At 40.5% G+C, this 20,053-nt stretch overlaps 1 protein-coding gene across 2 annotated transcripts in view; it reads right to left on the bottom strand.

The window, feature by feature from the left end:
- SLC9A4 (solute carrier family 9 member A4) overlaps positions 1–20,053 on the bottom strand; it is a 33,444-nt gene continuing 13,391 nt past the window's right edge. For both annotated transcript variants that reach the window (XM_038139127.1, XM_038139136.1), the window contains exons 5-12: positions 18,990–19,192; positions 17,758–17,844; positions 16,506–16,576; positions 14,108–14,269; positions 8,290–8,386; positions 6,397–6,528; positions 5,596–5,683; positions 1–2,223 (exon numbers count right to left, since the gene is read on the bottom strand). In XM_038139127.1, coding sequence (XP_037995055.1) covers positions 1,925–2,223; positions 5,596–5,683; positions 6,397–6,528; positions 8,290–8,386; positions 14,108–14,269; positions 16,506–16,576; positions 17,758–17,844; positions 18,990–19,192 — 1,139 coding nt within the window. In that variant the 3' untranslated portion in view covers positions 1–1,924. The remainder of the gene's footprint in view (positions 2,224–5,595; positions 5,684–6,396; positions 6,529–8,289; positions 8,387–14,107; positions 14,270–16,505; positions 16,577–17,757; positions 17,845–18,989; positions 19,193–20,053) is intronic.

Below are 20,053 nucleotides of genomic sequence, written 5' to 3'. Positions count from 1 at the left end.
TTGTTGATTTTCAGGTACAGAACTGTATTTCATTGCTAATTCAGTATTGGTACAGAAGAAAAATCCTAGCCTGTTTAAATAATGTACCACTGTTTTCATAAAAGGAAGTCATATAATTTCTCTGTCACAATAAGGAAATACAAACAGAACTCAAGTTTCATAAAGCTTTATACAGTTTCAGTACAGATGATTCATTATAACCTGCTAAGCATAAAAGCTGCAAACACAAGAAAATGGGGAAAAGGGCTTGTAGGGTTTTCTTCATCTGGTGGTGCTTTTCAAGTTTGTTAGTTTAGATTCTACCTGTCCTGAATCAGAAAGCCTTTGTAGGAAATGTGAAATCATAACTTACAGAAATAAGTTCTTTTACACACCAGGACATACAAGCAATACCAGCAATATAAGAAAGAGAAACATGCAAGAGCACTCTGACTCTAGAGTAGCATTTACAGACTTGAGCAAGGTCTGAGTGGAGGAAACAGGAGGAAACTTGACAAAAACGTGACTGAACTTGGTAAGTTTCTTAACCATAGATTTGACTTCAGTGCAGCTGTACGGGTGGGTTTATGGACTTTTGGATTCATCCCTTTGGATAAAATCAGCTCAACTACAGTGCGAAGAAACAGAAGACAGTGGCAAGGATGCTTCCATTCTACAGAAACTAACTTTTGCAGAGAAACTAGGTGTCTGGGACTTAGCTAAAATGACTAAAGACCATACTTGCTTCTCCTGCTGCTATGGAGACCCACCATTGAGAGTGGAGCATGGGCACACAGAGTCACTTGGAAGGGAGCTCCATAGAAAGGCTGGGAGCTCAAGTGCTGTAGTGCACATCCCTCTGGTTATTTCTGCTTTCTTTTAGAGAAAATATTCTCTGTACAACATATAGGAAGACACTAAGAAAAGCTGGGGGGCAAACATAGGCCTCTGTTTCCTGCTAGACAGCAGGCTACAGGATTAGGCTCCCTCTACCTTTAATCCCAGTTTCTTGCCTCCTATCTGCATTGCTGGTCCAGTTGTAGTGTGAAAAAATGGTGCATGCATTTGGGAACACAAGGTGGGAGTGGAGAATGGAGAAGTTAGATACTTTACAAGGAAGCCTTCCGCTTGCTGAATCACAAAAATATTGCTTATGTTCTTCCCATTCCATGCTTACAAATAAAATCCTGACAGCACTTCTGCCTGAAAACTCCTCTGGATTTGTACATACAAGAATACCACCTTTATTCATCCAAAACAACTGTAGGTGAGTGATAGGAGCCTACATATTGACATTGATTTAAGTAGATCGAGCCATGGATCATCAGAGTAGATGACTTTACACACTTTTGCAGGGCCAAAACCTGAGTTACCAAGAGGTTCCCAAGTGCTTAAAATGTTCACTGAAAATCCTTTTGACTTAAGGTCTTGCTTAGGCATCTTCAGTGACATTTACATGCCCTAAAAAATGCCTTTCTGTTTTTAACTCTTTCCATTTCCCAGAATGAAGCTGATTCTGATCTGAAATCAAAAGCTCTATGCAATTTGAGGTAATCAATCTGTGCATTCACACGTCAGAGATGCCTTTATATACTTCTGGATGCAGCCCGTAGTATGAAACAAAGGCAGCGTCAGCTTCCACCCATAGCACTTCATGCACCCAACTACTGCTGTTTAGATCCACATCCAAACCCCTACAAATATCATGTTCTTCTCTTTCCTGAAGTGTTTTGTTGGAAAGAAAGCCTGATATTAGCCTGATATAAGAATTTGAGTCTTCTCTGAGCCACTAAGTACCTTAATACAACTCTTGAAGGTAATACGAGAGCAAGTACACTGGTCCCCAGAGGAAAATCATAGTTTGGTTCATATAAAAGCTTTGTTATTTCTTCTGAAGCAGTGCACCAGGGGCCTTAGAGATGCAAACACTGATGATCTCTGCTCCTCATATAACTAATGGCCTGGCTGGTGCCTCTGTTTCTGTCTCTTCTTCTGATTCATACTCCTCCACTTCTCTGACAGTGTAGCGAGCCTTGGGCACTGGAGCTGGATTGTCTGCTCTGGTGAAACGATGACGCCTGATTGAATTTCTTCTTTGACCTCGCAGATTGGATGGACCAGCTCGTCTGTCCAAGTGTGCCATTGGAATCAGCTCCTGGTGCTGCTTTGCTTCCAGTGGCCGTAGTCGGGGCTGGGACCTCGATGTTAATGGCAACGCAGCATCAGAGCCACTTCTATGCTGATCTAAAGACAAATAGACAAATAATTCATTTTTTAAAGAAGAGAACAGAGAAATGCCATGGTATTGGAAAGGAGAGATAAATACAATATCCTGGAACTGAAGCATTTTAAATAATTACTGTAGAACAAGGAAGCAGTCAAGAACTAAAAATAGCCCTAATTTTTAATTTTCATCTCAAAACTGAAGTTTAAAATATTTTCTTTGCCTCATCTCAGCTCTGAAACCCCAGAATATGAGCACATTCACCTGCCATTTTGTGTCTCACAGACCTGCCCAATGTCTTCACTGCAAGGGTGAAGGGCAAGAGTGAAACTCAAGAGTGTTCCTTTTTGTAATTTAAATGTTCCTAAACTTTCACAAGTGTACCTAGTACCATGGTTTAAAAGCATTTTTAAACCCACAGCACAAAACAAAAATGTGATAAAGGAGAAAATTCTGATCCAAAAAAAATCAAGTTTGCCAGTGACCTGTGACTAACAGGTGGGAAGAGAACAGTTTCATCTGAAACCAGGGGTGCTTTGATTACTTTGGGTGTGTCAGATCCGCTCCTACCAGCTTGCTTTGCCACAAGTACATTGTAAAAATTTGCCTGCAAAAGGCCAATAACTGGCATTCTCATCCTGCTGAGTTTGTAGAACATACTTTTTCACTTTCCTAAAGCCACTTGTAGTCTAACTACACAGTAGGAAAGTAGTTAATCTAAGAAACATCTCCTAACAATCTAAGCTAGGAGGTTCTGGGATATAAACACAAAGGTCTATGAACAGTAAAATTAGTTCAAATCCTGCTACAATTAAAGTACACATGTATTGACTATGGTCACAGTTTCAAAGTTAAAGAAATTATTGCAGATCCATAACTATTAAATCATTTTAAGCTCATGTTTGTTTCACAGTTGGCACAGTAAAGCACTGCTGCTCATAGGCCACATGGACATACTACACCCCAAGCAGGATGGGATTTCTCAGATTTCCAGGGCTTCTACTTGGCCCTTTGGGAGCATCACTGCTACAAAGTATGAATGATATATACTGTCAAAGAAATAATTCATAAAATCATAGACTGGTTAGGGTTGGAAGGGATCTTTAAGATCCCCTACTTCTGCCCCCCTTCCATGAACAGGGAACCCTCCACTAGACCAGGCTGGTCAGCCCCATCCACTTGCTCATGAACGCCTTCTGGGATGGGGAGTCCATAATTTGTCTGGGCAATAACAACCTCTCTGGCCACTTCATTTATATGAGTGGCAGAAAGAGCAGATAGGTGACTTAATGATCTATTTAAGGTCATTTCCGAGCCTTTATTTACTAAAATTTCTACACATGTAATATATAAGAACTAAATCAAGCTTGCTGGAAGATGTTTTTTCCAGAAGGCCTTCCAGGCATAAACAGAAGAGATGACATTTATCTCTGAAAATGAATGTGTGCATGAATGAGGTTGTCACTCTAATTCCCTACATAATGAGTACTTCTCTTCTTAGTTTCCAAGAGCAATTCATCTCATCCCAACAGTTTGTGACAGAACTTTAGGGAGGCTTTTTCCTGCTGAAGACACTTAAAGTGGTGTTAATACTACACAATGGCCCTAAGGTGGGGCCAGAGGCTGGACCAAAAATTTTACTTATTTGGATAGATTACAAGGCAGGCTCTAAATTCAGGCCTATCTAACAGGAAAAAAAAAAGTACTTGCATTCACTGCTTCAGGACTTAGCTCTCTCCCCACTAAAATAATACACCTACCTCCTACTGTAGTAGCATTTGGTTCCTTCAAAGTGTCTGCAGTGCTTTTAGGTCTGAGACTGCTGTGTGGAATACTTTAACTCTTTTAGAAAGACACATATCTCCTGTGAAGATGTCCTGATAAACAGGACCAAAAAAATCCCCTTGAGTAACATTTCTTTTCCTCTCTGAGTAGATCCTATGGGTTTCCATTTTGCTGTCATCATGTGTGGGTGCCCATACAGGACTTTGAATGGAGCGTTTAGGGCAGGAACCAAAGAAAGGGAAAGGAATAGACTTGGGAAATCTAGGGAGAAAAAAGTGCAGGAAAACACAGGAAAAAGAGGATAAAAAGGGCCAGTCAGTACATACGTCCAGTAATATCCTGCACTTGGTCAACACAGTCTGTCTTGTTTTTTCATTTGACTACACTTCTGACTGTGCTCCTCCATCAGCAACTCCCCGTACTGTGTGCTTGTGTGTGTGGAGACCTGAGTGCCAGCAGCTGGAGGGACTGGGGTGCATCTGTCTGTGCACAATTTCTGGCAATCATCAAGCCTGAGTAGGCATTAAGTAGGATAAGAGGCTTGGAAACTGCCTATTGGAGCAAGCATGAGTCTGGAACAAGGACTGAGGAGGGCAGAAGGTCTGCAGGTTGACTACTGGAGGGAGCAGGAGGTCCAGAGCAGTGACCATGGGATCTGTGGTTGGCTACTAGTAAGGCCATAATGTGGACTGGATACCAAAGAGACAGGTTTGCATGTGTGTGTCCCTGTGTGAGAGGCAAGAGGAGACCAGGGGATCCAGGAAGTTGCTCCAGGGAAGACTGGCTGCCCAAGGCCAGCTCCCGGACGGTTCTACAATGCATGAGGTAGAGTGTAAGATCAAGTCTCTGTGTACATGTGTGTGGATCTGTGAACCAGCAGCTGCTAGGGCGCTGTGTCCCCAAGCACTTACATGCCCAAGTGCCACCAAATGTGCAGATGGAAGGTCCAGGGCCAGCTACTGAGCAGAGCATGTATCTCAGGCCAGCTACTGAAGATTCAGATAGCATGTATGTATTTATAATTTTTCGCTAATAGTCTATCAGCCTCATCAGCCAGAGAGGGGACAGGATGAGGCCATTGGTGCAGTTTGCATTTGTGTGAGCCCTGTGCCACGTCTGTGCTGCTCTCTGTGTCTGGCTGTGTGTATACATGCACTGAATTTTGGTGTGAGGCTGCCTGTTGGGAATACTTGCTCAGTCTTGGTACCTGCAGGACCTGGGGGCATGGAGCTCCATCAGTCTCACCTGGACTGGGCTACAGGTTCAGAGGGTCATAATAATTTTGCATACAGCTCTGTCTGTGGGGCTGCAGGGAACGGCTAATTTGTGTTCTTGAGCTTGGCCAGGTGGAACTGCAGGGATCACAGGAATATTTGCTCAAGAGGGAAAAAGAGATAAGCAGGAGGTGCTGGTACGAAACAGAAACTGCTGCAGTAGTGATCATATAAACAACATAGATAAAACAGAAAGGAGAGAAGGGTGTAGTTCATTTAAAGAGGCCGTTGACTTCCGCGGAACTGTGCGTGTAGTACTGTTAAATCCACTAAACAACTGGCCAAGTTTCTTTTGCTGCTGGAGTAGGATACAGAGTAAAGCACTTCCATTACCTGTAAAAGTAACATGCCTGGCTTTTCTTCTAGTGGGCTGGCGTGGACCCTGAGGCAAGGAGAGGTAGCGTACTTCTGTGGTGTTGACCTGTGTAGGAGACAGAAGTGTGTCCAGTGCCTGTGGTTGCTTCCACTTGGCACTTACTTGGGGAAACAGTAAAGAGGTATGGCAATATGCTGCACCTTTACAGCCAAATTTTGAGAGGTATGGATAAGATCAATGCTTAGTTTGGATGGCTAAACTCAACATCAGCTCCAGTGAGAATGCCTGTCTGGTATAACAGCCAAAGGGTTTTTTACCATCACCACAGAAAAACATGTTCTTCTAAGATTCACCTTTCTTATTTCAGGTGAAAAATTTGAATACAACTAATCTATCCAACAAGAACTTATTTCTCTTCCTTAATCGTGATTAGCTCAGCAATAAATGTCTGTGCTGTTCAATGCCTGCCTTTGGTCAGACAAATCTCTTACTGATTGAGAACCCAAATCATCAACATGCCAGAGGCTTTGCATCAGGCCTTTTTTGATTTGACTATACTTTGCACATGCAAAATCAGTGCAAATGACATTATTTTACTACATATAGCCAGAGTAGCTGATTTCTGACCAATGTATAGAGATGGGACACGAAAACTTTGCTGCTCACATGCCAAGTGAAGCTCTTTCTTCCTAAGTGCTGCATGAACACACCGGGAAGATACCCATTTTAATTACATCAAAGAGCACATTAAAACTAGTGTCTTTCCATACAGAGAAGCCGAGGCATTTTTACACAAATAGTAGATAGAAAACAGGTACCGGTCTACCCCAAGGCAAGCTGTTTCCCTTCCTGCAACTTTGCCTCAGGCTATGTTCCCGACGGATGAGGATTTCTTGTGCTTGTTTCTCACTTGTGTCAGTAGGAAGATTGTGCCGGTTGTATGCTGGTGCCTGAAACAAAAAATGCAGCCAGCTCATTTTCAGAGCATTTGCAATGTTAATCAGTCTGATCAATCACAGGGCCAAGGGAACATCTGCCTCAGCTCGGTCACCGACCCAACACAGTTCTCTTTGGTATCACATGGCAAAATGTAGCCATGCACAAATCTCACTGCTGCAGAGCAAGATGGGAGGAAGCATGAACACAGCTGTAAGCCTCAGACCTCAAGGGCTATGTTTTGATGCCATTTTTGATAGACTCTTACATACTCAAAGTGCAGGTATATAAAATATTCCTACCTAAGAAGGATGTTATCATCTCTGGGCTTGTCCTGAATTTGTCATCTCTTTTCTCATCTCATCAAGCGTACTTGGGAGCTACAGATATAAGGCAGGTCCCAAGAAAGACATAACTGGTTAACTCAGCTCTGAGCTTTGGTACTAATATTACTGAGCCTGGAGCAAGCTTCAGATGAACTCAGGAACAAAGAATGTATCTCCAGAATGAGATGCACAACCGAGTTTCCTTTCCATACTTGGACAAACTACAAATTTATATTACCCTTAAACCGAGCATCATTTAAGACAAGCTTTTTAGTTTATCACATACATCTAGTGAAATGAAGGAAATAATTATCTGCCTTAAAGAGAAAAACTCACTGAAATTTATAATCCCTCTTAAAAAGTAGAATCTGATCTCAGTTTCATTTGCAAGGGTCCTTGTAAAGCTGGTCTGGGGAGCAAGAGCTTTTCAGAGCTGAAAAGGAGTATTAGAAGTGGCATTACTTTCCATCCAATCTTTCATTTCCAAAAGCACACCATTCTCAATACTACATAGGAAATGACTAGCACAAATAGTCATTACTGTAATTGATTTTGAAGAGAGAGAGTTCATTTCAGTAAGCTAAGAGATAACTATATATGCAAATTGTTGCTGGTAAGATAAGAAATTAATATCATAAGGATAATTAGCCACGGCAAATCAAACAACGTTAGGAATGAATAACATATTAATAATGCCACATTTAAATGAGCAGGCCCTAGTATTTTCTAGTACACGTGTGTTACATGAGTTAGCCTTGTTTATCGGCATAATTTCAAGGTTACTGTAATGTATTCTCTCCCACTCATTGCTGTGGGCGAGCTCTCAATTGTCTATTCAGTGCCCGAGACTGGATTAAGCAGATACCATACCCTGGGCTGCGTCAGGGTCACTACAAATTTCCGCTAAACAAATCCCCGCTGAGGTATTATCACACCACTTTTACAGGGAAACAAAACACCTAAATGTGTAAAATGAAGCTCGGAGGACGTGGAAATTTTTTTCCCTTGTTTTTTTTTCCTCCTGCGGCGCGGCTAAATGCCGCTCCCACGCAGGGCTGCGCGGTGTTTGCCCCGTCCGCCCCCGCAGCGGAGTTTCGCTGCTGCTGCCGGAGCCCTGCCAGCGCCGGGCTGCGCTCCCGGCAGCCTCGGGAAGGCGGCTTCCCGTCCAGACAGCCGAGCGGCGAGGGAAGCCTGACCTCTACAGCTCAGGCACAGACTTTTCCTGGCTTTTCAGGGTGAAAAGCTGATGGGACGACGAAAAAAAAAAAAAAAAAAAAAAAAAAAAAGCCGCAAAGCCAGCTTTCCTTTATTCCACCCCGATCAGTGCCCAAGCCCGGGGTTCTTCCCTCCCCGGCGGGCCGCGGGCTCGCAGCTCCCAGCAGGTGCCCCGGGGCCGCGGTACGGGAGGGCAAACAAGGGCTGCGGGTCTGCGAACAGCGCGGCACACACCCTTTGTCGCACTTGGTACAGGTTGTGTGCCAGGACATCTCTCATGGCCTCCACTTCTGCCGGGGACAGCCTGTGTGCACGCTGGTTCCTGCCGCTCCTGTAAATAAAAGGGGAAATTAGATATTCTATTAATCAGCTGATTAAATACTAATCCCATTAAATAATGCATGGACTATTTTTAGTGCTAGAAAAGAAGGCTATGTAGAGACTTTCAGTGATCAGCAACACCTGCAAATCATCCAAAGATGAATAAAAAAAGGTCAAATTTTGCTCTTTCATTGGTTTTATCCATATAGTGGGTAGTCAGATTGGGCCCTAAGCCCTCATACAGCTGGCAGCAGAAACTCTTCTTTCTTAAACCTCCAGAAGTTCCTATTTAAGGATTAGATTAGGCCACAGCGAGCTCAGGAAAGCATTGCAAGTTTCCTCCTCTGTCTGAGCAAAAACCTCTGCATGGTCTAGCAGTCTGGGCTTTGCCATCTTACTGGTTTTTACTCCTTTGAGAAAGTGAAGAAAATCCTTAAGAGCAAAAGACTGTATTAATTATGAAGTCTGAGAGACCTGCCCTGTGGTGAGGAAAACATATAGAATTTCCTTGCTACTGAAACTGTTTCTCCATTTGAAATTAAAGAACCACCTAAAAGATAGTAATCTTTGTGTCTTTAAAAAACTTGGACAAGCCCACAGTCACTTGTAGCTGCCTGGCTTTTTCACTAGCAAAACAGTGGAGGAGGGCAGCTGTGAAATGTTATCGGGTTTCACTACATCAGTCAATCACTGTGAGAGTTAGTGTTCGGATGAATTCCCAGGAAAAGAAAGGGAAAAAGATAGTGATCATCCAGGATGAATCAGTCTTGTTGTTTGTCTTGTTGTTTCTGAATTTTTCCTTTCTCCATTTTGCTTTCTTGCCTCTTAAAAAAATTTTTAAAAAGTGATTGCAAGTGGTGTTTTTCAGCTAAGTGATGTCCTTAAAATGTTGTCTGTAAATTGTGCAATTAAAAAATCAATTATGATCTATGTACAGTATTGCCAGAGTTTTCTGTGCATCTATCTCACACTTCCTCTAAAATAAATTTAAAAATTTTAATGGCAAAAGACAAAAGGACAGTGGATTCAAGCTAAACTGTGATTATGATGTAAACATAGGAAAAAGGTTGAAATTTGCAATTACATTGAGTTTATTACTATTACTATTAATATTACTATTAATATTACTATTGTTTTGTTCTATAATGTTTTGTGCTATAATCTACCATGAACATCTTGAAAACTTGTAGGACCAACATGAACTGCCTGGATTCTATATTTTACTGCCTCTTACCATGAAGTAGGCAGTGATCCTTGATGCCCTGGCCCCTGTCAAAAGCCCCTGTAATATAAGAATTAATTCCTGATATATTTCAAGGTTTTGGAATGTGTTTTCATTCTGCCATCAGACTAAAACAGAGACCTGACTTTTTTTCTGTGAAATAAAAAACAAAGAGTGAAATTAACAACAGGTTAAGCTGTAGTATTAGAGCGAGGACTGGGATAAGCAGCAGGTTAAGGACCTCACAGAAGCATGAGTGACCCATGAGTCTGCCACTGAGATGCTGGCAAGTCAGTGTGACAGAAAAGGGCTGCCTTTCTGGATTTGACCAGAAATCTTATCTTGTCCCTGATAAATCCTTCCCATCAAATGTTTAATTGACATTCATCTATTCTCAACAACTGCAATAACAACAAAGTTAGTTATTTACCATTAAGGAAAAAAAGACCTTCACCATCACCCAGGCTGAGTGAGTGGGTGCACTGGTTGGTTGGTTCCTTTTTCACTTGCTTTCAGTTCTCAGCGATACACTGAGAGGATCTGGGGGTGCTACCAATTTTTCAGGCTTGGGTGCACTGCGCCTTTACTCCCTGCTGGGTGTGGTGTGTCTCAGACTGGGGCGCACCCCATGTAGGCTGCCCTCCACACTGGGAAACCAGACTCCTTGCTGTCAGCAGCCCCTATCTGATGTCCCTCTGGACAACAGGGAGACCCTAGGTACAGCTGGTAAAATATACACAAGCACAAGCCCTGGGGACTGCCATCAAGTATTGGTCTCTAAAATACAGGCTTGGCTCATTTGTGTAATGCAAATGGAACTGGAACAGTTGCTGCAGGTGGCTTTGACACCACAGGGAGGAACTGCCTCCCTGCTTTCTGCTTCACTGAATGTGTCCACAGGGTCTTCATACCTTACAGTTGGGAATAAACAGGGAAAAGCGTCTAAACAGGGAAAAACTTGACTCCACAGGGGAGATTATCAGATTGTCTCTACTTTTCCAGTTGCATATCTGACTTTCTCCACATGCCAGGACAAAAGTATCCAGTTCTAAGTAATTTCAAATCTTATTAATTTGCTCTTAAAGTGAATTAAATAGAATAAGTAAAACTGCTTGAGTCTCAGTTGAGTTGGAGTGTCAAGAGAAAAAATAGAATGAAGATAATCTATATTGTTCTGGAGCACAAGTAAAAAACCGTAATTCTTTTCATGGGATTGGAAATTAACCTACCCGCCTGATAACAATGCACATATATGGTAATAAGGAACAGATTGGTTTTACATTTTGCAATTTATTAAGAAAGAGCTTACAAAAAAAACCTCAATATGTTACCAACTCATAAAGTAATCCTTATTGAAACAGTTTCTTTGTTCTTATTGAATCTTCCAACATGTTACAACAAAGAATAGCACAGGATATATATTTGTGAAGAAAAAATTATAATATGCCATGAAAACTGTCTCTCTGTAATGACTGCCATGGCATTATTTCTTTCTTCCTTAGATATGGAGATACTTATATTTGATACATTGATACTCAATACATTCATATTTGCACCATCTTATTTTTTCATATTATATCTAAAGTTTTGGACTTTGTAAACTTTCCATTAATCTTCACTCATCCTGTGAATGAATAACATTATTGGGGCACAACTTTCTCATAACTGTACCACCACAAATGACAACACAACAGTTGGTTCTGATCTGTACTGTATTGATATATTCTAAGATTTACCGAAGTCAATATTGCAGCAATATGAAGCCAGTATTAAGTAAACTCAGTACCAAACTATCTTTCTCTCTAATGGTTATATTTTCTACAAAAACCAGCCATAAACCCTCAGTTTTGATAATATCTCCTAGACTCCAGTTCTGTCATTCCCATCCTTATTTATAAGGCTTATATTGTCCAAAATATCATAACCAAATGCTCTGCTTTCATTCCAGTGTGGATTCTTTGTTGCACAATCCATGGGCAACTTTTCTCACTCCACACTGAAAATAGTTACTGCAAATTGGACACCCACTCCACCTGCAGGAATCACAGCAGCATGAATGCAATTCTCTAATTCACAGCATTGGAGATCTGCTTTGATTCGTATAAAGTAAATCTCCTTGTGTGCATACAGGCTGCAAAAACTGATCAGAAGTGTGAGTGAGAGCTTTCTCACTACTCTGGCACTGCTAATAATGATTTCCATGCCGCAGATTGGAATTTTATTTCAAATCTCCTCTTGTTCATGGCCAGAGTTTTGTACCTTCACTGAAGACAGGGACTTGCTGAATCAATGACAGCAATCAGACAATTTATAAATACATTTAGAGACCTTTTATGCAGGTTCATTTAATTGCTGTGGGGAAAGACAGAAAGAACTGCTGCATTGGCTCAAACCAAAGATCCACAAACTAGCTCAATATCCTGTCTCCTGCAGTGCTCAACAGCAGACACTTATCAATGAACAGAGGTGGGGAAATGTGTATTTTCCTAGAACACTCTCACAGCCTGCAAGATCATAATGGTTTTGAGCCACAGGCTGTTTTTCTGAAGTTGACACTTCATTTTTAAAAAGGCTTTCTCATCAGAGGATGATGCATAGCAAAATTCAATTACAGCCAGAGTAGATATGGCAAAAATTAGTCCATCATATCAGCTGGTTATTAAAGAATATTTTTCAATCTGAATTCTCAGCTCAGGAGAAAATTTCTGAACTATGCTGGAGCAATTTGTCTTATTTTCTCATTCCCTCAGGAAAAGAAGAGGGATGTGGTTTGATTGCCATGGATTGTCTATCAACCTTGCACATTTTCTCTTGTCTCAGAATGGTTAAGGGATTACAGCAAAAAGAAAGGAGCCTGACATACATGCAGTCTTTTTTAATATCATCCATTCAGCAAAGAATAATTTAGAGAGAATAATTTAGAGAGAAAAGGCTTACACTGCATGTTGACATAAGTAGAAGAAAGCATATTGATCTTGACATGATTAAGCCAGAGTTTCAAGCAAGATTTTCATTTAATATCCAGTTGATATTTGGATTTTTTTTTTGTTATTGGGAGTGATAATCATTCAAAAAAGGTAATATGCTGGACCCTACCAGAAGATGCTGCAAAATGGAGAGTGGTTTAAGGATGCAACAGGAAAGAGCCGTAACAGTGGTCAGCAAGAACCCAGGAAAGAAATTATGGAGGCAAGCGCCTGCAGCAGTACCTGTGCTCTGGACAGTGTGTTGCAAGGCAAGGATAAATACATGCATATCAATTATAGCATGCAGGATGGAAGATTTGTGCAACTTTTCTCCTAGAGGGTTGTTCCCTCAGTCCCCTCCAGAGATCCCACCAGTTTTATCCCCTGGTCTGTCTGATGCTGAGTTACTGTTTGATAGAATGCCTTGCATCTGGTTCCAAACCACCCAGAATGAGCAAGGGACATCCTCAACTCTGTCAGGTTGCTCAGAGCCCCATCACACCCGGGGCTTGAATGTTTCCTGGAATGAGGCATCTGCTGCCTCCCAGAGCAACATGTTCCAGAGTTTCACCACCCTCATAATGAAGAAGTTCTTGTATCTAGTCTGAACCTATCTTCTCTTGGTCCTACTGCTACAAGTCTACTAAAAAGTCTGTCCCTATCTATCTTGTAAGCCTTCTTTAAGTACTGAAAAGCTGCAAACAAGTGTTCCCAGAGCCTTCTCTGTCTCCTTGAAGAGGTGCTTCAGCCTTCTGATCATTTTTGTGGCACTCCTCTGGACCCATTCTAACAGGTCCATGTCTTCCCTGTACTGAGGACCCCAGAGCTGGACACAGCACTGTAGGGTCTCTCAAGGGCAGAGTAGCAGGGGAGAATCTCCTCCCCCAGCCTGCTGGCCATGCTACTTTTGATGCAGGATATGGTTGTCTTTCTGGGTTGTGAGAGCACATTGACGGTTCATGTCCAGCATTTCTACCACAAGTATCCTCAAGTCATTCTTGGCAGACTGCTCTCAATGTTTAATTGAACAAATTTGTTTGTTTTGGAAATACCAAATATGGCAAGGTGGTTTGAGGGATTGCAAACTGGAGCAGCAAAAATCGCAAATGCTACAAAGAAATCTGTTCCCAGCAAAAATTCATGAGTGGGACAATGGAGTCAGGACCTGTACACTAAGCCATCCTGCAGGTCTCTCAGCACCTGGCAGGGATTAACAAAACCCACTGGACAGGTAAGTGATAAGTTCATCTGTCTTGAGCCACTACTGGGATTCAAAGCAGCCAGAGTGGCTTCTGTACATGACTCATGATTCCTCTTCAGGACTGCCCATCATGGAAAAGAAACAGGAAATGTCCATGATTTTAATTTTCACTCTCTAAGCAAAGTGCAATTATGATGAACACCGAATTGCACCTTCTTTTTTCTTAACTGTCTTCTTTTTTCTTACATTACAATTAAGTCATGGAATACCTTGGGTACTTCCTCATTTTTGTCCCTGTCCTCCAGTCCCTTCTCTGCAAAGGGTCAGGAGGTCGGTACTCACTGTAAAGAAGTAGTGGATGGTTTTGAAATTTTCATGCCACTCTCAGCCATCTCGATGGCCAGTTTTATCTCCATCTTTTTGTACAATGACACAAGGCTGGATTTGGGCTGGTGCTCCCGGATTAAAATTTTCTTCAAATACTTATTGTCAAACTTCTTAAATCTGCAAAAGAGATACCAAATTCAGAGTGTAGAAAAGAAATATGTTTTCATTTCTGTAGTACAAGCTGATCTTCATTCAAATGCATATATCTACAATTCAGTGGTGAAAACTGAATACAAATTAGAGGCACCTGTGGACTCCTGAAGGCCTGGTGAGCAGAGACCTTTAGGGGGATATTTGGCATAGTCTACTGGTCCACAGAGATTGCAGAGCCGCTAGACAAAAGAAAGAAACAAGCTGCAATCAGAGCGAAAAAGAGGGCTGTGTGTATGTTTGCATATTACACTGCCACATTTGTCAGAAAAGAATACGGCCAGTCTCCATGCTTTTGTACAAATGTTGCATTATAGAAGGACATAACAGCAGCAGCTGCTCTTACTGTAATCCTGGCCTATTCAGCCAGCCACCAATGAGGCTCTAAGTGGCCCAGCAGTTACAGTAGTTAGGGCCCATTACATTGCTGATAATTTTGAATCCTGACAATTAGAGCAGAGAAAATACATTTCTTTGTATTCTGAATAACAGAGAAATTGAAAGGACCCCAAAATACTATGTGCTTGCATGCTGCAGATTGTAAAATATTGCTAATGTGTGGCATAATTTGAATGTGAATGTGTGTGGGTGCCTTGGAACAGGTACATGCTTTCAGGCAGACATTTAGCAGAACAACAGCAGATCTTCAGCAGAGCAACAGTTCTGTGTCTTTCAAAGGAACAGTTTAGCACAGCAAGGTAAGGTGCTCCACGATGCCGGGAAAAGCACTACAGGGTTTGTATCTTTTTTTCTTTAGCAAAGGCCGTTTTTTATTCATTGATAGCAGAGGAAGGTTCACAAATATTTGCAGAGGGATTACAGCTCTTTATGTTTTTCTGTGTAATAAAAAGCCACCTGGATTGTCATTGCTTAGGTAATTAATTCTGTACACAACTTTAAAGCTACATGAAAAGTTTAGGGAATACTTTTTAATACAATCTTCTTATATTAAATGTCCTCAGACACTGTGTGTTTTTTGAATCTGCCCATGAACCAAAACACTACCTTTATGGCTAGTGCAGGGAAAATTCTCTTTTCAGAGCTATCAGGTTGATATGGGACAAATGGATGGCATTTACTCCCAGATATGTGTAAATGCAGCTATTTAAATAGACTTACTGCTCCATTTGTTCAGTTTGTTGACTGCACAGGCAGTGGTGTGGTCCCAGCAGATGGATGTCCTAAAGCTATCCGTACTCAGAGTCAGGAAGATATTTTAGATTCTGGGTATGCCCTAGTACATTATATTGTTACTCCCCATTGGGACAAGAATTGGACATCTACTCATCCTCTTCCCACTCTGAATTTCTGGTTTCCATAGGGAGAAACTTGGAAGGACTTGTGACATGTCCCAGCAGACACCCTTGGCTGGATTACTGGAGTCCGATGCTGAAAGGTCGGACAGGATTCCAGCACAGAAGCCTAAGCAGAACTAGGGATAAGTTTTAGCCCCTGGCATCGTAATAAGATGTTTGGGGGAAAGAAAAATCAGTCTTTGCCCTACTTCCCTTCATGTTGTGGTGGTGGCCAATATGTCCACAGGACTCCCTTAGGGAAAAGTTAAAGGGAGCAGCAGATCTACCTCTTCTGGGCAGAGCTTGGAAGAGCTGCAAAGCTTCACAAAACCATCCTGCTTGTGGAAGGGACAATGTGGGCCCTGCATTTCTGAGTAAAGACTAGCTTGAGAGTATCTGCTTATGCTACTGGCTATTTAAATTCAAACAATCCCTTCAGCACTCTTACTTTAGATGTTACTGAAAGCAAAGACCAGTAAGGACAGGTGTCTAATTATTACTGATTCTCTACTAACAGCAAGGGATCCTTTTTGCTGTGGAGGCTCACAGCAAAAGTCAGTGAAGCACTGACACCATGTGTAGCTTATGTCCTACATCCAGAGTTAAGGAAGTGTTTCCTGGGATCTCAGATTTATACCAAGGCTATGCACAGGCTGATGTCTGCAGCATGAGTTCCCATGCTATGTTTTTCTTTCTGAAGGCTTATTTTCTGCTTGTGCAGATCCAATTTAGCAGGCAATGCGTGAGCACTGCACTCTCAAGAGTTAATGGTTAGTCAGGAGTTCAGTTTCTAAAAAGAGATAGGGCACATGACCCCAGCATTTTGATTTCCTCTTCTATTTACCTACTATATTTTACATGATAGATAGGTTATTTTATTATATTATACTGCAATGAGAGATACTTACTTATCTCTCAGCTGATAATGACTCCAATGTCCACATATGTCTTCAATACCAGCCTTCAAGTGATCCATCAACTACAGAAAAAAACATGGAAACATTTTAAGTGGCCATTATGAAAAAATAATGTTACCACAAATATGCACTTATTGACATGATTTTGAGATTTATTTTTTTATTGGAGCATGTAAGTTAATTCTGAAAGCATCTACATTTCTCTAAAAATCAAGCCAAAGATGCCACTGCGGCAGCCTGGCTGCAGTGGCCGTGTTTTGATAGACACAAAAATTGTTGGGTACTTTTTGTCTACTGAACCCAAAACATCAAATCTTGCTTCTGTGGCCTTCCTGGGAGAGGCACAGGGCCACGTACGAACACCTGCACCTTGACAGGGTTTCTCTGAGGATTTTGCAGAATGGCATGAGACTGGTCACTGCTACCTTCTATTACACTCAGTCCTTTCTTGTGTTTGTCCAGCACTATAGAGACAGAAAAAGGCCAATTCTTACAGACATATTGTCATAAGGCGTGCTTTAAAATGCAAGTTCTCTTCAAGATTCATTGTACGGGTTGAGATAGGAAGAATTAAATTCACTTTAAATTCAAAATCAGTTCAGATGTTCTAATGGTGTGTTTCATTTTAAGACACAGTGTTTCTGTTAATTTCAAACGTATTCCCTATTGTGAAATGAAAGAATGTACATAGCTATTCTACAATGTTAAATCAGATCAAACAACTTCCTGTTATTTTATATAATAGTAATTTGGGAACTGAAGTAAATGTTTGAGAGGATAAAAGATCACTACTCAGAATAACTTGAAACTAAGTTTGCAGGTCAATGGTTCAACTCAGTTCAATAAATCCAGATTAAAGACTTTTAAGGCTTCAGTGTCTAGAACTGGTCAAAAGATGGCAACAAATATTTCTGACAAATCCAGCTAGGAAGGATGGTGAGTACTTTGATAAACATTACCTTTGTGTTTCTGTCCTCCCATGGTCAAAGTACCAATAAATAAGGGACCTACTACACCATGACACTTGTGAATGATAGTATACTATGATAGGTAATATGAATATAAATGAGATGCAAGATCTTAGAAAAGCATGCCTAACTTACCTCCATACATTCTTAAAAGTATTGAGCATCCAAAATGCACTGAATGCCAGGTTTCCAAGGCCCTCCCTCTTTCCAGCTCTTTTAGAATACCTGTTCCTTTCTTTTTGGGATACTGGTTACTAATATAAAAAAAAACTTACCCGCACATGAATTTCTTCATTGATAGATTCCTTTTTGTTTGTCTTTTTAACATCCAGATATCTGACCAATGGTCCAATTGTGATTCCCTGCATTTGGAATAATGAGTTGAATTGTTAATTATATTTTAGGCAAAAATAGAAAAAAAGCAAAAGGCGATAATTTTAATCAGTTAGGAAAGCTGTGCCTTAGCACAGAAATGAACCATTATTTGCATGGAGATCTGCAGAAGAGAATTAAAAATCAAAAATGTTTTAAAGAGAGTTTTTAAAGTGAGATTCTATTTATTGGCATATTCTTATTATGTAAAGTAACTGACTCATTGGCAATCATCTTCAAAAGAGGACTCATTTGAAAGAAAAAAATATCTTTGTGGGGTCTTGAAGTCTTAAAACCATTTACTTCAACATTTTCAGAATTAAACATTCCAGGGGTTTTTTACTTAGAATCAGTTTTTCCCATTTCTTTACTGCACTGCTAAGAAAATCATTTAAAAGTGGAAATAGAAACAAATTGGGGTTTTTTTTAACATTCTGGTGGAACCTAAGTGCCTTACTTATCACAAGTGCATAGTGCCTTACTTATCACAAGTGCATAGTTCCCCATTGGCATCCAAGAGGATCTGAGGCCTTGGTATTGGAAAATGCGAATTATGGGATGCAAGTACTCTAGAAGTTTCAGTTCTTCCAGATACAGCAGTAAGCCAGGTGCAATAACTCAAATATCTAAAGTAGACACCTATACTTACAAATGTGACTTACTCACTTTATTTTTATTCAAATATTCTTTTACAAAGGATTTCAAAATACTTGTATTTGGTCTCCAAGACAGACAAAGACAAAAGTATAAAATTCAAAATCTGTCACAGAACAGACCTACTGTTTTCTGGTCAGTTTGAGATACATCACTAATAAAGAATGAATCAGTGCTGAAAGGTAAAGCTAAAATACATCTTAAATTGGAAGCACCAGGAAATGCATGTGGAATGAACATAACTAATTTTGGACACCAAGTGCCCTCTCCCCTGAATATTTTAAAAGATACATGTTTTCAATACAGAATTTTTGTATTACCTAAAAGCTCTAAAAAAGGCTAATTACACAGTACAGTGCTAAATCTGGCCCTAAAATGCAATAATTTGTCCTAGCCTAAGGGTGAATTCAATGCAATTTTCACTATGAAGCTTTCAGTCACTTCTATTACATGAAAGTTATCCATTCAGAAATATACATACTTGGATGAACACAGTGAAATATATAACCACAAGTGTCGCAGTAATGAATAGGTTTTTTCTGGGGAAAAGATTCACTGGAAGCAGGAATGCAAGAGAAAAGCTGCTGGCTCCTCGGAGGCCACTGTAAGAAATAATGAGTTGGTCTTTGAAGGTGAAGGGATACGTTCGGAACTTGTTACTGACGTAGAAGAGAGCAAACACACCTAGGAAGGGACAAAAAACACAGCTGTTATTAATCAAGGGGAAAAAGAAAATACTAAATATTAAAAGCAAAACAATGTCTTGGCTTGGGGAACTGTTGACAGCCCATGTTTTTTTTCTGGTTGGGTTTCTTGTAGTTTCTCTTTAATCAACTACTAAATTTGGCTTGTGTGAAATATCTCCTAAAAATACTGTGGTTCCTAGCAGCTTCAGGATTTAAATTCATTAACACAGTTTAGAAGAGAGATTAGGGGAAAATATTTACTTCCTATACTTTTGTTGCATAGTTTCCTCCAAAGTGTTCTGAAGAAAACAAAAACAACTGGATGAGGGTTTTCCCTGTGCCTTCCCTTGCAATGTTTCCTGCTTTCTGCACAATATCTGCCTAAATTGTTTGAGCAGTGTTTTGACAACAAGTACTGTGGACAGGTTCACTGAAAGACAAAGAATAATAGCATTTTAAATTTTAATCCACGGGCTTATTGTGACTCTAATTCTTTGTTTATTTCTCAAACTTCATTTTATTTTAATAAAATTTAAAATTAATAAAATAATCTGTGGCTGTGTAAGGACTGCAACTTGTCTTTATAGTGTAATTTTAGCAATTTGTTTGATTCATTTCTTCATCCTTCACAAGAAATATATATCCTATGTTTTATGTGGAGACCATTAAATTACTGACATAAAAGCTGACAAATGCTGATAACTGGTGTTATTTTACAGAGCTGTCACTGATACGCTCAGATTATTAGAGGTAAAGCCAGTAACAGCATCCTCTTATGTAGGTTGCTGGATATCACTTTATGCAAGACTTTTTTTGGCTACTTATAACTATGCTAGACATCAGGTACTCAGAGTGAAAC

The sequence above is a fragment of the Motacilla alba genome, chromosome 1, assembly GCF_015832195.1.
Source record: "Motacilla alba alba isolate MOTALB_02 chromosome 1, Motacilla_alba_V1.0_pri, whole genome shotgun sequence".
NCBI lineage: Eukaryota > Metazoa > Chordata > Aves > Passeriformes > Motacillidae > Motacilla > Motacilla alba.
Note: the sequence above shows the minus strand (reverse complement) of the source record. Positions and strands in the feature narration are given on the sequence as shown.